Source organism: Aulostomus chinensis, chromosome 2 (assembly GCF_037954235.1).
Source record: "Aulostomus chinensis isolate RoL2024-O1b breed Wild chromosome 2, RoL_Achi_v1.0, whole genome shotgun sequence".
NCBI classification, from domain to species: Eukaryota; Metazoa; Chordata; class Actinopteri; order Syngnathiformes; family Aulostomidae; genus Aulostomus; species Aulostomus chinensis.
Genome location: NC_141321.1, coordinates 35,120,795 through 35,138,421, shown reverse-complemented (window position 1 = coordinate 35,138,421; position 17,627 = coordinate 35,120,795). Strand labels below are relative to the sequence as shown.

The following is a 17,627-nucleotide window of genomic DNA, read 5'->3' as shown; positions in this document are numbered from 1 at the left end:
TCCACTATGTAACATTTGTCTGTGCTTGTCTTCCAGAACAACCTCGTACTCTCCAAGATCTGTGTCGGATAAAAATCCGTCACTGCATCGGCCTTCAAAGCTTGAAACTCTTGGAGGATCTGCCGATCGCAAAAGTGATGAAAGAGTATTTAAAACACAAATTTGACAATGTTTGAAGGCAGAACACGAGGAGACTCTAGAAGCTCTCTCGCGATCATTCAAGAAGACTATGCAATCACTCTGCTCCAGGACGAAGCTCTGCAGGTGGGTTCTGTTGAACAATGGTTCTCCCACTCCGGCACATTCAAGTTCTCAATTTCAGCCTTTCAGTTCCATGGATCTGCCTCATGTAAACATGGTTAGTTTTTGAGGAGAAGAGAAAAACCTCACTTGCCTTCAAACCGCGTCGAGTCATTGACATTTATGTTGATGCCTTTGCTGGTCATCGAGTCTCCCAGTTTGACTTCCTGCCCTATCAGATCCAGCAAGTGAATACTGACACCAGCTTCACAGGCTACGTCCAGGCTGCTAAGGTGAAGGAAGCTAGAAGAAGACGCAGAAGTATTGAACAGGGAGATGCATCAGGAAAGATGTGTCCAAACTCCCAAAAATCCGGTTCTAAATTCTGACTGCTCACCCACCTCTCTGAATAGTTCAGTTCCTTCTTAATGAGAAAATGGCGTCTGAGAGGCACCCTTTTAAATCTGACGGCTGTAAATAAAACCAACAGTTGACCCAGTAAGACCTGGTAGGTTTGCTAGCCGAGCTGCAGCCTGGACGCCTGCAGAAGTAAGCTTGGTCACTTAGTTCTGTTTCAGATCAGAGTCAAGAAGACAGCAGCCACCACTTGGAAAATGAAACTCCTGTTGGATGACATTCATTTCACAGCCGCTGGGCCACGGCCTGGGCGCCAGAAACCACCCGCTAACCCTCGAACATCAGCCGCAACGATCACTGAAGCGGTGGGAGACTAAAAGGCAGGAGTTACCGTGTGGATATGTTGTCGGCACAAAGTTTCTCACAAAATGTCAGCTTGACGAGAAATGACAATTCCAAAATGGCCTCCCCGGTCACTGCTGAGGGTTGGGAGCTCAACGGTTAGGCCAAAGAAAAGAAGCCGTCAGTTGTAGGACAAAATCTGGTGTCGTTTTGTCTTCAGGCCAATCAAAATGCACATTTTTCAATGTGACTAATTCAAATAAGTATTATGAATATTTTCTGGAAAAGAGGCGCTTTCCTCCTTGAGAGCCACTTGTTTCCTTCTGAATGCCTGAAACCTCACCTCCCCACAACTCACACAAGTGATGACTGTTCACGCTGTTGCTATGATGTCATTACTTCTTGGTTGAGCAGCAACTGATAAAACCAGATACCAAAACCCAGAGGGACATCATACCATCAGCGATCTTAGCCAACAGCTAAGCTAGCGCATCATGCATGAACTTATTTCCCATTGGTATCATGCAACTAAACAGCTTTTTTAGCTCGGAAGAGGTTGCAGGCTGAAGGTAGCTAACGGTAGTTGGCGGCTCCACAAATGTGTTGTCTTAACTTCAACTTTGACCTTCGTCCCTCTAGATATTTACCTCTGTTTTTTCAGTTGCTGGTCAACCAGGAAGTGATTCTCTACATTTTTGTGAGTTAATACCTGGAGCGCAGCAGAGAGACATCACCCAGCAACCTAGCTCCCCTTTCATAGCCTGACGGTGGGGGAACATGGATGGCCTGTTGCAATAAATGGATCCAAAATGATGGCTGAATAATGTGAGGCTGATTTGTGTGGAGCATGAATAAAAAAACCTTTAAATATGCTTTTTTTTAAGCTGGGCTGTTGTCGGATAAATGTATAATGTCATGGTAAATGGGTTTTGTCAATCAGTTTGCAAAATTTTCATGCCCAGTGTGAATCCATGTCTTTTTTTGTTTTGTTTTGTTTTTGTGGAGACTCTTGTATGTGGTGTGAACACAACATGAGGCTGCTGGCCTGTAACAAAACCAGGGTGAGTATCTTCAAAAATGCTGCCTGGGCTGGCGGCCAGACAACAGCATGAGTCTGTGTGAGAGGTGGAAGGCTGTTTGTCTCACGGTGGCTCAAATTCTAACTTATTAGATCAAAACCTGGTCAGCGCTTTGTTTCACTGGACGTGGCCAACTGGACTGTGATGGAGCAATGTTGCGAAACCCATTTACTCATGGAAGCAGCTGTCGGAGTCCAGAATAATGACAACTGCCTCGTGTAAATACGTTACTTGTTTGACAGATATTTTTGTAGAATTTATTTAAGCATCAATCTCTGATATTCTTAATGTATTTAAAGTTTGGAAAGTATTGTGAACTGTTTGGTGTGGCAGACGTGTTTCTTTTTGAGTGTCTGAGTTCAGATGTGATTTAATTTGGAATCAAGTGTTACCTTCGGTTTTATGTTGGGTGCTTTCTTACAAATCATCATCTGATACTGGCGATTATACTGTGAAGTTCTCATTTTGATAATACAAAATAAAATGTAGGATTTGGGGGCTAAATAATCCCATTTGCGTAATGTTTTCTCAAATTAGGTTGGAATTTAGGTTGATTTTCCTGAAATGCTTTCATTTATCCATTCTGACCATGAAGTTTTGCAGGGATGAGTCCAGCAGGAAGTTAGCGTGTCAGGAATGAGAGATGTTTGTAGTCCAGCAGGAAGTTAGCGTGTGAGGAATGAGAGATGTTTGTAGTCCAGCAGGAAGTTAGCGTGTGAGGAATGAGAGATGTTTGTAGTCCAGCAGAAAGTTAGCGTGTCAGGAATGAGAGATGTTTGTAGTCCAGCAGGAAGTTAGCGTGTGAGGAATGAGAGATGTTTGTAGTCCAGCAGAAAGTTAGCGTGTGAGGAATGAGAGATGTTTGTAGTCCAGCAGGAAGTTAGCGTGTGAGGAATGAGAGATGTTTGTAGTCCAGCAGAAAGTTAGCGTGTCAGGAATGAGAGATGTTTGTAGTCCAGCAGGAAGTTCGCGTGTCAGGAATGAGAGATGTTTGTGGTCCAGCAGGAAGTTAGCGTGTCAGGAATGAGAGATTTTTGTGGTCCAGCAGGAAGTTAGCGTGTCAGGAATGAGAGATGTTTGTGGTCCAGCAGGAAGTTAGCGTGTCAGCAATGAGAGATTTTTGTGGTCCAGCAGGAAGTTAGCGTGTCAGGAATGAGAGATGTCTGTGGTCCAGCAGGAAGTTAGCGTGTCAGGAATGAGAGATGTCTGTGGTCCAGCAGGAAGTTAGCGTGTCAGGAATGAGAGATGTTTGTGGTCCAGCAGGAAGTTAGCGTGTCAGGAATGAGAGATGTCTGTGGTCCAGCAGGAAGTTAGTGTGTCAGGAATGAGAGATGTTTGTGGTCCAGCAGGAAGTTAGTGTGTCAGGAATGAGAGATGTTTCTAGTTCTACTGGAAAATGTCGTGAGGGATGAGGCATGTTTGTAGTCCAACAGGAAGTGGTCATCTCCTGGTTCCTCCCCCAGCAGCCAATAGGATCGCTCCGTGTGATTGTGGTGATTGAACCAGTAAATCAGCTCTGGTGAACAAAAGTTGATGATCTTGCAGGTTTAGTTCATCAAGATCATCTTCACTAATGAACCCTCTGATGATGCTGGATGCTACGGTTAGCAATGCTAAGCTAACGTTAGCTTATGAAGGAGCTACACCAGGGTCACATGACTTCAAGGTCACCACAAGTGAATGTATTGTAATTCACTCGACGTTGTGGAACAAAACGTTTCGATCTCCTCAGCTCGAGTGAACCTCTGACCTTCCATCTGACGTTGAACCACAAACCTATTGATGAGTAGAGCTGGGAACCAGACACTCGACAACAAGGATTGCTTTACTTCTGTTATTGACCAGTGGAGGGACTCATTCCTGCGCTGCTCTGTCTTCAGCTGGACTAAAAGACAAGTCAAGTGCTTTTACACGGAGTCCTGAAGACAAAAATAATGGGACTTGTCCTGAAACTGAGTGAGATTCCCTCAGTTGGTATCTGCCAAATGTCCAGCAGGGCACTGGTCCGCCTCGAAGGACATCCTGTGCAAAATGTTGCCATTTTCATTCCAGACCCCTAAATATCTCTATCTGCTGTTCAGCAGAGGAAACGCATCCTCAAAGGCAAGGCAGTTTTCTTTGTAGCCTGTTTTCCCCACCAGTTTGTCTCCAGGCTTCATGGCATCATAACAACATCCTCGGCCCTCAGAGCCTCACATCGACTGAGGAGAAACTCCATAGAAAACCTTGAACAGGGAAAAATGGGAGAAACCTCAGGGTGAGGAGGGGAGGAGGATCCCTCACCAGGAGGGACAGACGTGCAGTAGATGTTGGTACAGACAAGAAAACAGTTTATAACACAGAATGGAGGAAACATGGAAATGTTAGTAACAGCTGAAGAAGGAAGCTTCTGGAAGGGGAGGCAGGGAGAGCAAGCCAGCTTGATGGGGGACTGGATGGTAGACTGGTTCATGGAAGGGGAGGCAGGGAGAGCAAGCCAGCTTGATGGAGGACTGGATGGTAGACTGGTTCATGGAAGGGGAGGCAGGGAGAGCAAGCCAGCTTGATGGGGGACTGGATGGTAGACTGGTTCATGGAAGGGGAGGCAGGGAGAGCAAGCCAGCTTGATGGGGGACTGGATGGTAGACTGGTTCATGGGAGGGGAGGCAGGGAGAGCAAGCCAGCTTGATGGGGGACTGGATGGTAGACTGGTTCATGGAAGGGGAGGCAGGGAGAGCAAGCCAGCTAGATGGGGGACTGGATGGTAGATTGGTTCATGGGAGGGGAGGCAGGGAGAGCAAGCCAGCTAGATGGGGGACTGGATGGTAGACTGGTTCATGGAAGGGGAGCGCAGGCCGGTGTAACAGTAGGGAATAAGGGGGGGGGGGGTGATGCAGGCGGCGGTTGGGGCTCTGGTGGAACTGTGGAAACACAGAGAGACTGCGAGACACCAAGGCCAAACTACAAAGTGCAACAAGTAATGAGACGAGAGGAGAGGGGGAGAGGAGAGGAGGGAAGGAGAGGAGGGCTCCATGTAACCTGATGTGTCCCCCAGCAGTCTCAGCCTGTAGCAGCATAGCTATCAATGGTTCAGAGCTACCTGAACCAGTCCTAACTGAAGGCTCTGTCATAGAGGAAGGTCTTAAGCCTGGACTTAAACGTAGTTAAAGTGTCTGCCTCTCTGACCCATGGAGAGATGCTGGTTCCACAGTAGAGGAGCCGGTACCTGAAGGCTCCACCTCCCAGTCTGTTTTAGAGATACTGGGAGTCACTAAAAGACCTGCATTCTGGGAGCGGAGTGCTCTGGTCAGACAGTAGGGACTAATGAGCTCTTTCAGAGAGGATGGAGCTTTATCATTGAGAGCCTGATGAGTCAGCAGAAGGATTTTGAAGTGGATTCTAGATCCTACAGGAAAGAGAGAAGCTAAAGTGGAGAGATGTGTTCTCTCTTCTAACTCCTGTCAGAACCCTGGCTGCAGCGTTCTGGACCAGCTGGAGACTCTTTAGGGAGTATTTAGGACATCCTGACAGGAGAGAGTTGCAGTAGTCCAGCTGAGAAGTGATAAATGCATGCACCAGTTTTTCAGCATCACTCTGGGAAAGGATATTCCTAATCTTAGTGATACTGCAGGTGGAAGAAGGCGGTCCTGGTCACATGCTTTATGTGGGAGCTGAAGGAAAGGTCCTGGTCAAAAATGACCCCAAGGTTCCTTGCAGTTGTCCTCTGGGTCAGGGTGATACCATCTAGAGTAGTGATCTGGTTAGAGAGGTGTCCCTGTGGTGTTTAGGTCCAAACATGATGACCTCAGTTTGATCTGAATTTAGCAGTAAGAAGTTAGAGGACATCCAGGATTTCATGTCTTTCAGACAGTCTTGCAGATGAGTAAGCTGGCTTGTGTCGTCTGGCTCCATCGACCAGTAGAGTTGTGTGTCGTCCTCATAACAGTGGAAGTTGATCGAGTGCTTCTGGATTATGTCACCTAATGGGAGCATGTAAAGAGGGAAGAGAATCGGTCCTAAAACTGAACCCTGTGGTCCACCATATGTAACTCTGCTGTACTCTGAATGGTCATTATTAACATGAACAAACTGCAACCTGTCAGATAAGTAGGACTTAAACCATTTTAGGGCAGTTCCTTTAATCCCAATGTCATGGTCTAGTCTCTGTAGCAGGATGCTGTGGTCGATGGTGTCAAATGCAGCACTGAGGTCCAAAAGGACAGAGACGAGACCCCTGTCTGAAGCTGTAAGAAGATCAGTAGAGACTCTGACCAGTGCTGTTTCAGTGCTATGGTGTTCCCTGAATCCAGACTGGAAGGCTTCAAAGAGCTCGTTGCTGTGCAGATGTTCATGTAGCTGCTCCAGGACAACCTTCTCAAGGATCTTGGAGATGTAGGGGAGGTTGGATATTGGCCTATAGTTGGCTAACACATCTGGGTCAAGAGAAGGTTTTTAAGTAAAGGGTTGATGACAGCCACCTTAAAGGCCTGTGGCTCATAACCTGTGACTAAGGAAAGATTAATTTGATTTAATATGGACGTGTTGACTAGAGGGAAGGCATCCTTAAGGAGGCTTGTTGGGATGGGATCCAGCAGACAAGTGGCTGACTTGGAGGAACCGACTGCAGAAGTTAAATCTGACAGGTCGATGGGGAGAAGCTGTCCAAGTGAGCACCAAGTCTGGGAGGTGCTTCTATGGGGACTGTAGTCTGTCCTCCATTACTGGCAATCTTCGTTCTAATATTCACAATCTTTTCAGTAAAGAAAGAAAGGAAGTCGTTACTGCTGAGAGTTGGGGGATGCATGGCTCAACAGCACTATGGTTCTTGGTGAGCCTGCCCACGGTGCTGAAGAGGAACCTGGGGTTGTTCTTATTCTTTTCTATCAGGGACGAGTAGTAAGCGCTTCTAGCATTACGGAGTTCTTTTTATATATTAATAAACTCTCCTTCCAGGCTTGGTGGACTTCCTCGTGCTGGCTGGAATGTGTCTTCCTTTCCAGTTGTCTGGTCTTCTGTTTTAAGGCACGCAGCTCTGGGCTGTACCAGGGAACTATTCTTTTCTGGTTGATAACCTTCTTCTTCAGGGGAGCTACGGCATCAAGTGTCCCAAGGAGTGCTGCTGCAGTGCTGTCCACAAGATAGTCCACCTGGGTGGGGGTGGAATCAGCATAACTGCCCATTATATCACTATATTATATCACTATATCACAGATGTGGCAGACAAGACGGGATTCTGAGGAAGAACTGTGATGAGGTCAGCTTCTATTCCATAAGTGAGCACTAAATCAAGGATGTGATTAAAAGTGTGAGTGGGTTTGTTTACCCTCTGACAGAAGCCAACAGAATCAAGAAGCGACTTAAACGCAGTGGCCAGAGAATCATCATTGACGTCCACATGGATGTTCAAGTCACCCACTAGAATGACTTTGTCTGAGTTCAATGCCAAGTTAGACAGAAAGTCAGGGAATTCTTCTAAGAACTCAGAATAAGGTGCAGGAGGACGGTACACCCCAGCAAGTAAGAGTGGTTTCTCTGCTTTCCAGTCTGGGAGGGAGAAGCTGACAGTCAGGCTCTCAAATGAGTTAATGAACAATTAGGTGGAGGGTTAAGCACCAAATTTGACTGATAGTTTGCAGCTCCTCCTCCTCTGCCAGTGGTGCGAGGTACATGGTAATGAATGTAACCAGGAGGGCAAGATTCATTTAAACTAACACACTCATCTTGCTGCTCCCAGGTTTCAGTGAGTGCTAATACACCAATCTGGTAATTAGTAATTAAATCGTTCACTAGGAGAGACTTGGATGCAAGAGATCGAATATTTAGCAAACCACATTTAATAGTTTTACTGGGTTGGTTTGCTGGAGCAGTGGTTTTAATTTGAACTAAGTTGCGATAAGTTACTCCTCCAGATTTGGGTGCAGGTTTATAAAGCCTCGGGGCAGACACAGTTTCTATAGGCTGGGTGGGTGACAACACCAAGGAACCAGCAGAGGGCGTGCTAACCTGCAGCTCTGCCTGCTGGTCTGAACTCTGGGTGCTTGTCAGGGATTAGTATGGCTAATAAACTGGCCTCTGTTCCTAGATAAGAGAGATGCACCATCCAAAGTAGGATGGACGCCATCTCTCCCAATCAGACCAGGCTTTCCCCAGAGGAGCTCCAATTGTCTATGTAAGCCACGTTGTTATCTCAGCACCACCTGGACATCCAGCGATGGAATGAACGCATGCGGCTAAACATGTCGTCACTCGCTAAATTGGGCAGCGGGCCAGAGAAAATTACGGAGTCCAACATTGTTTTAGTGTAGTTGCACACCGAAGCCATGTTTACTTTAGTTAATTCCGACTGGCGAAGCCGGGTGTCATTAGCACCGACATGTATCACAATCTTACTGTATTTAACCTTACGTTTTGCCAGCATCTTTAGCCTCAACGTCGCCCGCTCTGGCCCCTGGGATGCACTTCATGCTCGCTGGAGTCTCCACCTTCACGTTGCGGAGAACAGAGCTGCCAATGACTGATGTCGGCTTCACAGCGGGGCTGCGAGCAACAGAGCCGACATGAAGAGTTTCACTCTCAGCGGGTGTGTCGCTGAGTGGGGAAAAGCGGTTGGAAACATGAAGGGTTGGTGGGCAAACACGGGCTCACTGCGTCTAGGTTTCCCTCGTGATGTCACCCAGCGGGACTGGCTAGTTCCCGGCTGCTCGGGAGCTGCTAGCGGTGGCTAGGCTAGGTGGCTCCGCTCCCGCTCAGGTGGACTGAGAAGCTCCTGAAGGTAAAGGACTAGCGCTAGCCTCCATGGTGCGGAGCCGAGTCTCTAACTCACTAAGCCTCGCCTCCAGGACTACAAACAAACTACACTTATTACACTAAAGGAGGCAGAGGAGTCACTAAACATCTGGCACATGGAGCAGGAGAGGGAGGGAGAGGTGGGGGAGAGGCGGAAAGAGAGAGAGCGGCCATAGCTAGTGTGCTAAGGTGAGCTAGCGGACCTGTGGCAAATAGAACAAATAGAACGAGGAATTTCAGAGCAAAGTCCTGCTAAAGACTGAAGTGACAGAAACCTCTGTATTACACCAAAACGTCGTATACAGTGGTGCTTAAAGCGATTAAGTTAGCAGTGCACCTGAGGGAGGATTGAGAGAGTGAACAACAGGGTTACAGGCAGGAAATGACGTAACACGCTCACCGGTGCAAAGGTGCATTGTTGTAATCTCACGGCCATTTGGCTGTCAACCATTTTGGTTTTCTCACCTTGGTTTGAGATTTTGTGTCCTTAAAAAGGAAGCAACCTTTGCCATATTAAAATGTGCGCGTTTGTCCGCTTATCAAGATGATAGTTCAGTGTTTCACTCAGCCCGACCACGTCCACGCCAGGGCCGTGGCGCCGATCACGCTGGCTCAAACCATTGTTGTGTGAATTCTTTTAGATGGAGCCACATCTCGTCACATTCCTCGATTCTGTGGTCAGTCCTCGGAGCCGCCATCCACTTGGCCGATAAAGTCGGCGTTGGCTCAGTTTTAGGGTGCAGCCGTCTGGTGCTCTCAGCTTGGTGAATATTAGTTGATAGATTCACTTCACATCAGGTCACAAACTAAGAAGCTGACACTCAGATTTTCCCACGTTGACCTGGTTTGGATGTCCCAACCAGGACCGGAATCATGGTCCGAGACAGTTTTCTTCCATGAGACAATAAAACAAGCCTTGAAATGACGGGAGGCTTTTAAATGAAAAATTAAACATCAAACTTTGGTTTGTTTTATTTTCCCCGCCTCACTTTTCACTACATTTCTTTTGAAACCATTGAGAAATTGTAAAAATTATTTGGCCAAAAAAGTAAACAGAGAAAATGACATTTAAATTTTCAGAAGTGGTTGTAGTTTGGAAGGTTGTGCAGCAAGTCAACCTCTGTGCACAGGGTGATGCTGCGTCAGGTCACTGGCAATCAATGAAAAATGGAATTAATTTGATCTGAAGCGAACGGCTGCTGAAGGGAGCTGAGCCGCTCACCCTGGCCGTTCAGATGTTCACGTCCCATTCTGACAGCAGCTCCGCCCTCTTGGCGCTCAGATCCTGCCGACTGTGCCGGTTTGTGCCAGAATATTCTCCACCTCTCAGTACCGCGTACGTCCCTGCTGCCCAGCCGTCTCTACGCGGCTGCAGCTTTTTTGATGTGTGTGAGTGAGAGTGTCGTACATCGACCGCTGTGTCCAATCAGTTCCTCCGCAGATTTTGGTCGTCACTGTCAGGGAACGCGTCATACATGTCTTATCAAGCGGCTGTAAGTCTTCCACGCCATCAACTACTGAATGTACAGAATATGCAGATTTTCAAATGTCAAAAATGAAATGCGTGAATTAAAAAAAAGCTGCAGTTACCGTCTCTGGGTTGTCTGCTTTTTTTTGTGTTATCTTCCTTCATCTCACAGGTGGCACTGGAGACGCTGGGGTGACGGGGACGCCCCGCCCGTCCAGGGAGCGTCCCAGGGCAGCCTTCCTCAGTGGCCCAGTCACAAGCTGAGATTCTAGTTTTCCCTCCAACCTCTGCACAGTTCACAAAGAAACTGTTCAATTTAACATTCCTCTTCTTCTAAATATCAGGTATGAAGTTTTGTGTGAGTCAGAAACAGCAAACTTCCTACCAGTGCCAGGCACTTGGGCTTTAATATAGAGCTTAGGGAACAAGGCAGAACCTGTAAATCAGTTCTCCTGGTAGAACGTCTGCTTCTCTGGTCTCCAGGTTAGTCACCTGAAATCTGGTGTGTGGTTCTCAGCAGCTGGAGATACTAGCAGGTTCAGTTCTACATCAGATCCACCAGTAAACACCAGACCGGTGGATGGTGGAGGTTCAGTTCTACATCAGATCCACCAGTAAACACCAGACCGGTGGGTGGTGGAGGTTCAGGTCTACATCAGATCCAACAGTAAACACCAGACCGGTGGATGGTGGAGGTTCAGTTCTACATCAGATCCACCAGTAAACACCAGACTGGTGGATGGTGGAGGTTCAGTTCTACATCAGATCCACCAGTAAACACCAGACCGGTGGGTGGTGGAGGTTCAGGTCTACATCAGATCCAACAGTAAACACCTGACCGGTGGATGGTGGAGGTTCAGTTCTACGTCAGATCCACCAGTAAACACCAGACTGGTGGATGGTGGAGGTTCAGTTCTACATCAGATCCACCAGTAAACACCAGACTGGTGGATGGTGGAGGTTCAGTTCTACGTCAGATCCACCAGTAAACACCAGACTGGTGGATGGTGGAGTCTTAAAAACCTGGGTTGCTATCAAGAGTCTAGAGGAGCCTGCAGAGGTCATGGAGGTCATTAAAGGTCATCAGGAGGAACACAAGAAGCCTGAAGCTTAGTGGTGGTGACCTTGAAGTCATGTGACCCTGGTGTAGCTCCTCCCTAGGCTACCGTTAGCTTAGTACTGCTAACGTAGCATCCAGGCTTCCAGCATCGTCAGAGGGTTCATTAGTGAAGATGATCTTGATGAACAAGATCAACAACATGAACATGATCAAGAGCAAGATGACCACTTCCTGTTGGATTACAAACACACCTCATTCCTGACATACTAACTTCCTGTTGGACTACAAAAATATCCCTACATGTTCTTTCAACAACTGCTGGCTGGTATTTTTACTTTTTCAGTTTAGTGAAGAATCTCTGATTTAAAGCACCAGTTCCTTAATTACTAAAAGCAACATTTAACAGTTTTATTACATTTTAAAAGGACTTGGGAATATTTGTGGGGGATGATCCCTGTCTTTCTTCATCCACTGTGGAAGTGATGGCCTGATGATCGTCACTACTGGTGACAGTGTGTGTCCCGGTCATCCAGTTCATGCTGGCATGTTGCCATGGCGTTTTCAGAGGTTATCAAACATGTTTGTACCTGCCGGACTTTCATTGATTTGCCTTTCATGCATATTCAATTTTCTGCCACGGGCAAACGAACCTGAAAATCTGAACATGGTTGCTCGTCCAGCATCCCTCCTGAGCTCTGGGTCATTTTCTGTCTGCTTTTCCTCATTGCTTTTTTCTCTCCAGAATTCCTTTTTAAAAGACCCGGTTTCCTCTTTCGCCTCCATTTGTTCTCATCAGAACTCCAGCGAACTCTGCGCTGAGCTGAGGTGACCTAATAGCGGCTGTAATATACTTGTGTCTTGCTTTACCAAACACAGAGCTATCGGTGAACAGATCACTGGTAGCGTTACAAGATAAAACAATGGCGTCCCTCAGTGGGCCAGCAGGCCTTCAGACGGGATCAACAATAGCAGCTTTGTCAGGAAGTCTGTACGTCTCTGTGCTCTGCCTAAATATTCCGGTTTCTCCCTCTCCCACCTGAAGCAGCCCCTCCGTACACCAGCAGAAGCCAGAATGCTGCTTTGACGCAAAGCTGCATAAGAAACTACTTTTTTTTTTTTTTTAATTTTTGAAAAGCCTTGTCGTTTTCCTGCTGAAGTGTCAGTAGACACAGTTGTCCCTCTTGTTTGACACACATCGCTTCCTGTTCTCCTCAGGGCCGACCGAGTCCTGCTCGATCGTAGACAACCAGACCAGTAAATCAGCTCTGGTGAACAGAAGTTGATGATCTTGCAGGTTCAGTTCATCAAGATCATCTTCACTAATGAACCCTCTGATGATGCTGGAAGCCTGAATGCTATGGTTAGCAGTGCTAAGCTAACGTTAGCCTAGGGAGGAACTACACCAGGGTCACACGACTTCAAGGTCACCACCACTAAGCTTCAGGCTTCTGTTTTCAGCGTGATGACATTTATCCACTCGTTAGTTACGCCTCTGATTCATTATTGTGATATTAACTGATGTTTTTATTCTGTTGAAGAACAAACGTTTTAATGTTTTCACAGAAAATGTCCTCAGTAACCTCAAGTCTTGACACTTGTTAGCAACCGATTCTTTTAAGACACCAACGCCTCAAAATTCACCCACGTGGTCGTAACATATCTTATGTTGGACAGCAAAACCACGTTTATTAGCTGTTGTTAGCCGTCAGTAAGCTAACTATACGTGGCTGGCTCTTTTTGCGTTCTGGAGACACAAAGAAGAGATACAGGAGGGAGAAACATCTTGTTGAGCTCAAGACTCCTGTTAGTGAGGACTGGGGAGACACTGCGGGGCGGCGCTCGTGTCCCCCCAGGCTGTGTATCTGGCACTGGACCAGGGTGATGGTGGGTGACGATGAGGGAGCCACATTCTCAATGGTCATAACTGATGTTCAAGCTTCAAGAGCAAAACTGCAGCACTGTCGTCACTATTAATGTGATACTAAGAGTTTGAGTTTGGTGTTAGCCTAGCAGCCGCTAGCATCACTTTGAGGCGGGAGCAGGGGACGGCACAGAGAAAACAATTCATTTGATAGTTGTAGATGCAGTCAGGCGTTTTCGTTATTGTTTTGAGTTGAGAGAAAGATATTCGTAGTCCAGGAAACGAGGCGGCATTCCAGGATCCTGGCCTGGCTCCCGTGGGCTTTCTCAAGGGGCTCTTTATCTCATCGCTCATCCAGGAGACCAGCAGTTATCAGGGGCCAGCAGAGTGACGTTCGCTCACCTTGTGCCCAGAAAACAAAGAGTTTCTTTCTGGCGGCCGCCGCTCCTCCCTGGTACCAGTCGCAGCTGCTCGCTGCATCATTTTATCAAGACTTCATTTTGTGATGAAAGCACTTCATCTTGTTGTCTGACGCAGCGCCACTGAGGTGGAACCAAGAGGCTGAGAGGTCAGTGGAGAAACTCCCGGGTGACCCGCCACGTTGCGGTACTGCATCTTATACAGGACTTAGTTCTCACCGAGGAGGTCATGTGATTTACTCAGGTGTGTTGCAGATGGATTTTCATCGGCCTTTTACCTGGCATGTGTCTCACCGGGAGGAAGTTGTGCTCCAGATCGGTTCTGGTCCAGTTCCTGTTCTGGGACCAACTCTGTCTCACAGCCAAAGAAGCAGTTGACCAGGGCGGCGAGCTCCTGGGCCTCAGCAGCAGCAGAGGATCTTTAATTCAGCATCTCAATATTCCGCACCTGAGGAACGTTGCTTGTGTCGGACTGACTGGTTAATCACTGGCAGCACAAGAGCAACACTCGCCAGCTCACCCAGAAGGAGCTGATGATTATTGATTATTGATGCGCCGCTTGGGTGTCAATCAGTGGCTTCATTTTGCAGGTCCTCTTGATTTTGATGGAATGATGAATATTGCAGTTAAGTTCTGCCTGTCACCCACCACGCTGGATGCCCCAGCCTGGGCCGAGAGAGTGTGGTGAGCAGGTCCAGAGGGACCAACACCAGTGGGCCCTGGAGGCTGTGGGGGTTTCTCAGCGTTTCCACACACCGGGTCATTCTGATTGGACACGAGTCCAGAAGGTGGATCTGTTTGCTTCTCAGAACCTGTGAGAGGAACTGGTCTAGGCGTGTCCATCGCAGCGGGGCTCACTTAGCCGCTGTGTGTCTGCAGTCGAGATCCAGGTGAGCGACGCCTCCCGAGAGGGCCGTGCATGGAACTGTGCTGCTCTGCAAGATTTGACCGTTTTGTGACCGTGTGTAACTTCCTCAGTCGGTTCTTGGCTGGTCAGCGTTTCCAGGCCTTGTTTGGCTGCAGGGGGAATCGAGTCCCTCGTGTGGCTGTCGGCCGCTGCCTGGACAAATGCCCTGATTTCCTCTGTCTTCTTCTGTTGAGTTGTTTGATTGTAAATTTGTGGTGTCAGTGAGATCAGGTCAGGTTAGTTTTCCATGGTATGAAATTATGTCCTGGCTGTTTGCAGCGGCGGTGAGAGATTCTTTATTCGTCCGTCTTTTCTTCACTGCATTTGAGAATGAACGTGCAAATTGCTCTGATCTGCGGACACAAAGGCTCCCTCCCTCCGCCACCTGAGCGCTCGAGTGGCCGCCCTGAGGTGAATCGGTGAGAAACGGCCTGAACTAAAAATCTCTTCCCGACATCAAACGACCGCCATCTTACTGTGGTCGGCTCAGAGAGCGAGGGATGACAGATGGCTGAAGGCAGACGCGTATCCCCTGCAAGCTGAGCCGCCAGAGCGCTCCAGCTCTGATGGATGTCGACGCCAAGGCGTGCACGGGCGATGAAACCTGAAAAAAAGAAACTGAGGACGTCCGCATCATGGCGAGGTCCCTGAATGAACGGTGAGTCAGTCAGGAAGGCTGGAAGAGATCAGGACAGCGGCCACTGTACACAGCCATCACACTGTTACTCCACCCTGGCCTCCGCCCTGGTCTCCACCTCAGGCTCCGCCCTGGCCTCCGCCCTGGTCTCCACCTCAGGCTCCGCCCTGGCCTCCACCTCAGGCTCCGTCCTGGCCTCCACTTCAGGCTCCGTCCCAGCCTCCACCTCAGGCTCCGCCCTGGCCTCCACTGTTGGTGCTGCTGCAGGTGTGGAGATTCATGTACAGCTGTGTGTTAAACAGCGTCCAGATTGAGCTCCACCTGCTTGGAGATGCACACACCTGTCACGCCAGCCTGGTCCAGCCTGTCCTGCTCCTCCTGGTGTCACTTGCTCCGTTCCAGCTGCCATTGGTGGAAGAAGATGAAGAAACTCAACACAGAGGGTTAGAAGCTCCGCCTACAACCGGCGCCAGTGTGAGTGGCGTTATGGCAGCAGGACCCAGACCCACCTACATGTGTTGGTTCCGGGAGAGTCACGTGAGGTGACCAGCTGACGGTAGCAGACCTTCATTTATATGAAGACACGACGTGCTGGAGCTTTCAAACCAGTTTGAAAATGGATGTAATGATGAATTTGTGGGTGTTCAAATCAACGATTTCAGCCCTGAGGAGTCTTTCCACCCTCCATCCTGACGTTTATGTAAGCCGCCTCTCTTGTTCTTGGTCCTGCTCGTCGCTGTCAGCTGCGCTCTTGTTGTCTGTGGTTAATGAGTTCGGTGGCCCTCCTCTGGTCCCTCGTTTGATCTGGAATATAGTTTGCTATCGTGTATATTTAGTAACAAGTGGAGAAGCGAATCGTTCTCATCAGCAGCTGAAAAGAGTCTTTGTTTGGCTCGGAACACCTGGACGGAGTTATCTCACCGCCTCCCTCCCTCCCTGCCTCCCTGCCTCCCTCCCTCCCTCGCCTCTCTATCTGCCATCTTTGTCATCTGAGTTGTTCTCTCTCTCAGTGTCCAGCTGCAGGAACCGAGGACGGGAACATTCGTCCAGACGAGCTGCTGCGAGTGCAAACATTGGAAGAAAACATCTGAAGTTCCCACGTTCACCAGCTCAAGGGCCTGACGGAGCGTCCGACTGGCGCCCGCCACTGTTCAGTCCGTCATTTTAACAGTTTGTAACTTTGGATTTGTTTGTCCATCCTCAGCCCAGTGCCCGTTGTTATGGCAACACACAGATTCTCTCAACAAACACATCTTAGCATTTCCCTGATTATTATTATTATTATAAATTTTATATTTGTCCCACTGAAGTATTTGTCTGGTCCAGCTGCTTCCCTCCATCATCAAGCAGCTGAACTTTGAAAAATCTTCAAACTTGCGTTCAGAATTCAGTTCAGGAAACCAGCATTTGGAAAGCGGTGAGCTTCTCTGATGAACGGACGTGATGGAGCACAAAGTCTTTGTATAAACTGGCATTGTGATGTCATTGCTGCATTATTTTTTTAACCATTTATCGCAGTTTAATTGCAATAAAATCCAAGTGTGAGACGCGTCCTGGAGACGTCAGTGAATTTCTGGTCTGTTTTACCACAAATCTGAGACTTCAACGGGATCGAGACCCTGCTACGCTCATGTTCATGTCCTGATGGTTCTCAGTTCTCCTGCCTCATTGGTGGCCCATGAAAACAAAAGAACAGAGCAGTCAGACCTGCAGCGTCATTCATGTCCTCTATCGTGCAAATTTCTGTCATAATTCTCCTCGTTTCCTGCTCCAGCGCTGTTTTCTGGCCATTTACAGCTGCAGCAGCCTTTTCTGTCTCACTGCTCCACTTCCACACGCTGTGTTTCACCTCCAGTTCCGCTGCCACGTCTCAAATTTAGCTGAAATTAAATGATAATTGCTCTTTGACCAATAACAACTTCTCAACAAAAGCCATCATGTTGCAATTAGCCGTCTGGCTACTGATTCTAATTGGCCTTGAAGCCTGCAGCTGGAAGGAGACTTGACCTTCGTTAGAATGTGTGCGGCACCAATTAGCCCGAGCAGCCGAGCCTGGAGGAGGAGGTCGCCTGGCGCCACTTTCCCACAAAAAAGACCGTCTCGTCACTCTCGGTCAACTGGATGATGGAAGCTCTTGTCACATACAGTGGTGGACTCACGCCAGCTGGTTGATCCAGCAGGCTGAGCTGGAGAAACACTGGAGAACCTTAACAACAAAGGGGGTAAAACTGAGGTGGGATCAGTTTGCTTTCCCTCTGTGTGTCCTGAGTGTTCCAGAGAGCAGACTTACTAGAAAAAGACCTGGGGGGGCAGCACGGGAAGCTCCTGAGAGGAACCACTGGTCCAGTCGTCTCAGGGTCGGTGGAGGGAATGAGGAAGGTGGTGGGTCACGGCTACGTTGCTCTGCTGAAGGTGAGCGTTCGACGCTTCGTAATCTGACACATCACATGCTGTGTCTTCAGAACCATGTGAGAAGTTCCAGTAGAACCTGT

General features: G+C 48.3%; 1 protein-coding gene and 1 long non-coding RNA gene across 6 annotated transcripts in view; one reads left to right on the top strand and one right to left on the bottom strand.

Annotated features, from left to right (window-relative positions):
* Nucleotides 1–17,627, top strand: part of asb7 (ankyrin repeat and SOCS box containing 7) — a 29,074-nt gene that overhangs the window by 8,373 nt on the left and 3,074 nt on the right. For 2 of the 4 annotated variants that reach the window (XM_086191223.1, XM_086191234.1), the window contains exon 5: nt 37–4,386. In XM_086191223.1, coding sequence (XP_086047349.1) covers nt 37–176 — 140 coding nt within the window. In that variant the 3' untranslated portion in view covers nt 177–4,386. Of the gene's footprint in view, nt 1–36; nt 4,403–17,627 lie in introns of those variants that run through there. The other 2 variants (XR_015110863.1, XR_015110864.1) reach the window with 2 other exon arrangements.
* LOC147269827 (uncharacterized) lies at nt 9,613–14,410 on the bottom strand. Of its 2 annotated transcripts, none has more exons than XR_015110867.1 (3): nt 13,870–14,410; nt 10,374–10,538; nt 9,613–10,237 (listed from the first exon to the last, which is right to left on the bottom strand). It is a non-coding gene; the product is annotated as an uncharacterized LOC147269827 (long non-coding RNA). The 2 variants fall into 2 exon arrangements; XR_015110866.1 differs by lacking the exon at nt 13,870–14,410 and adding an exon at nt 10,637–11,080.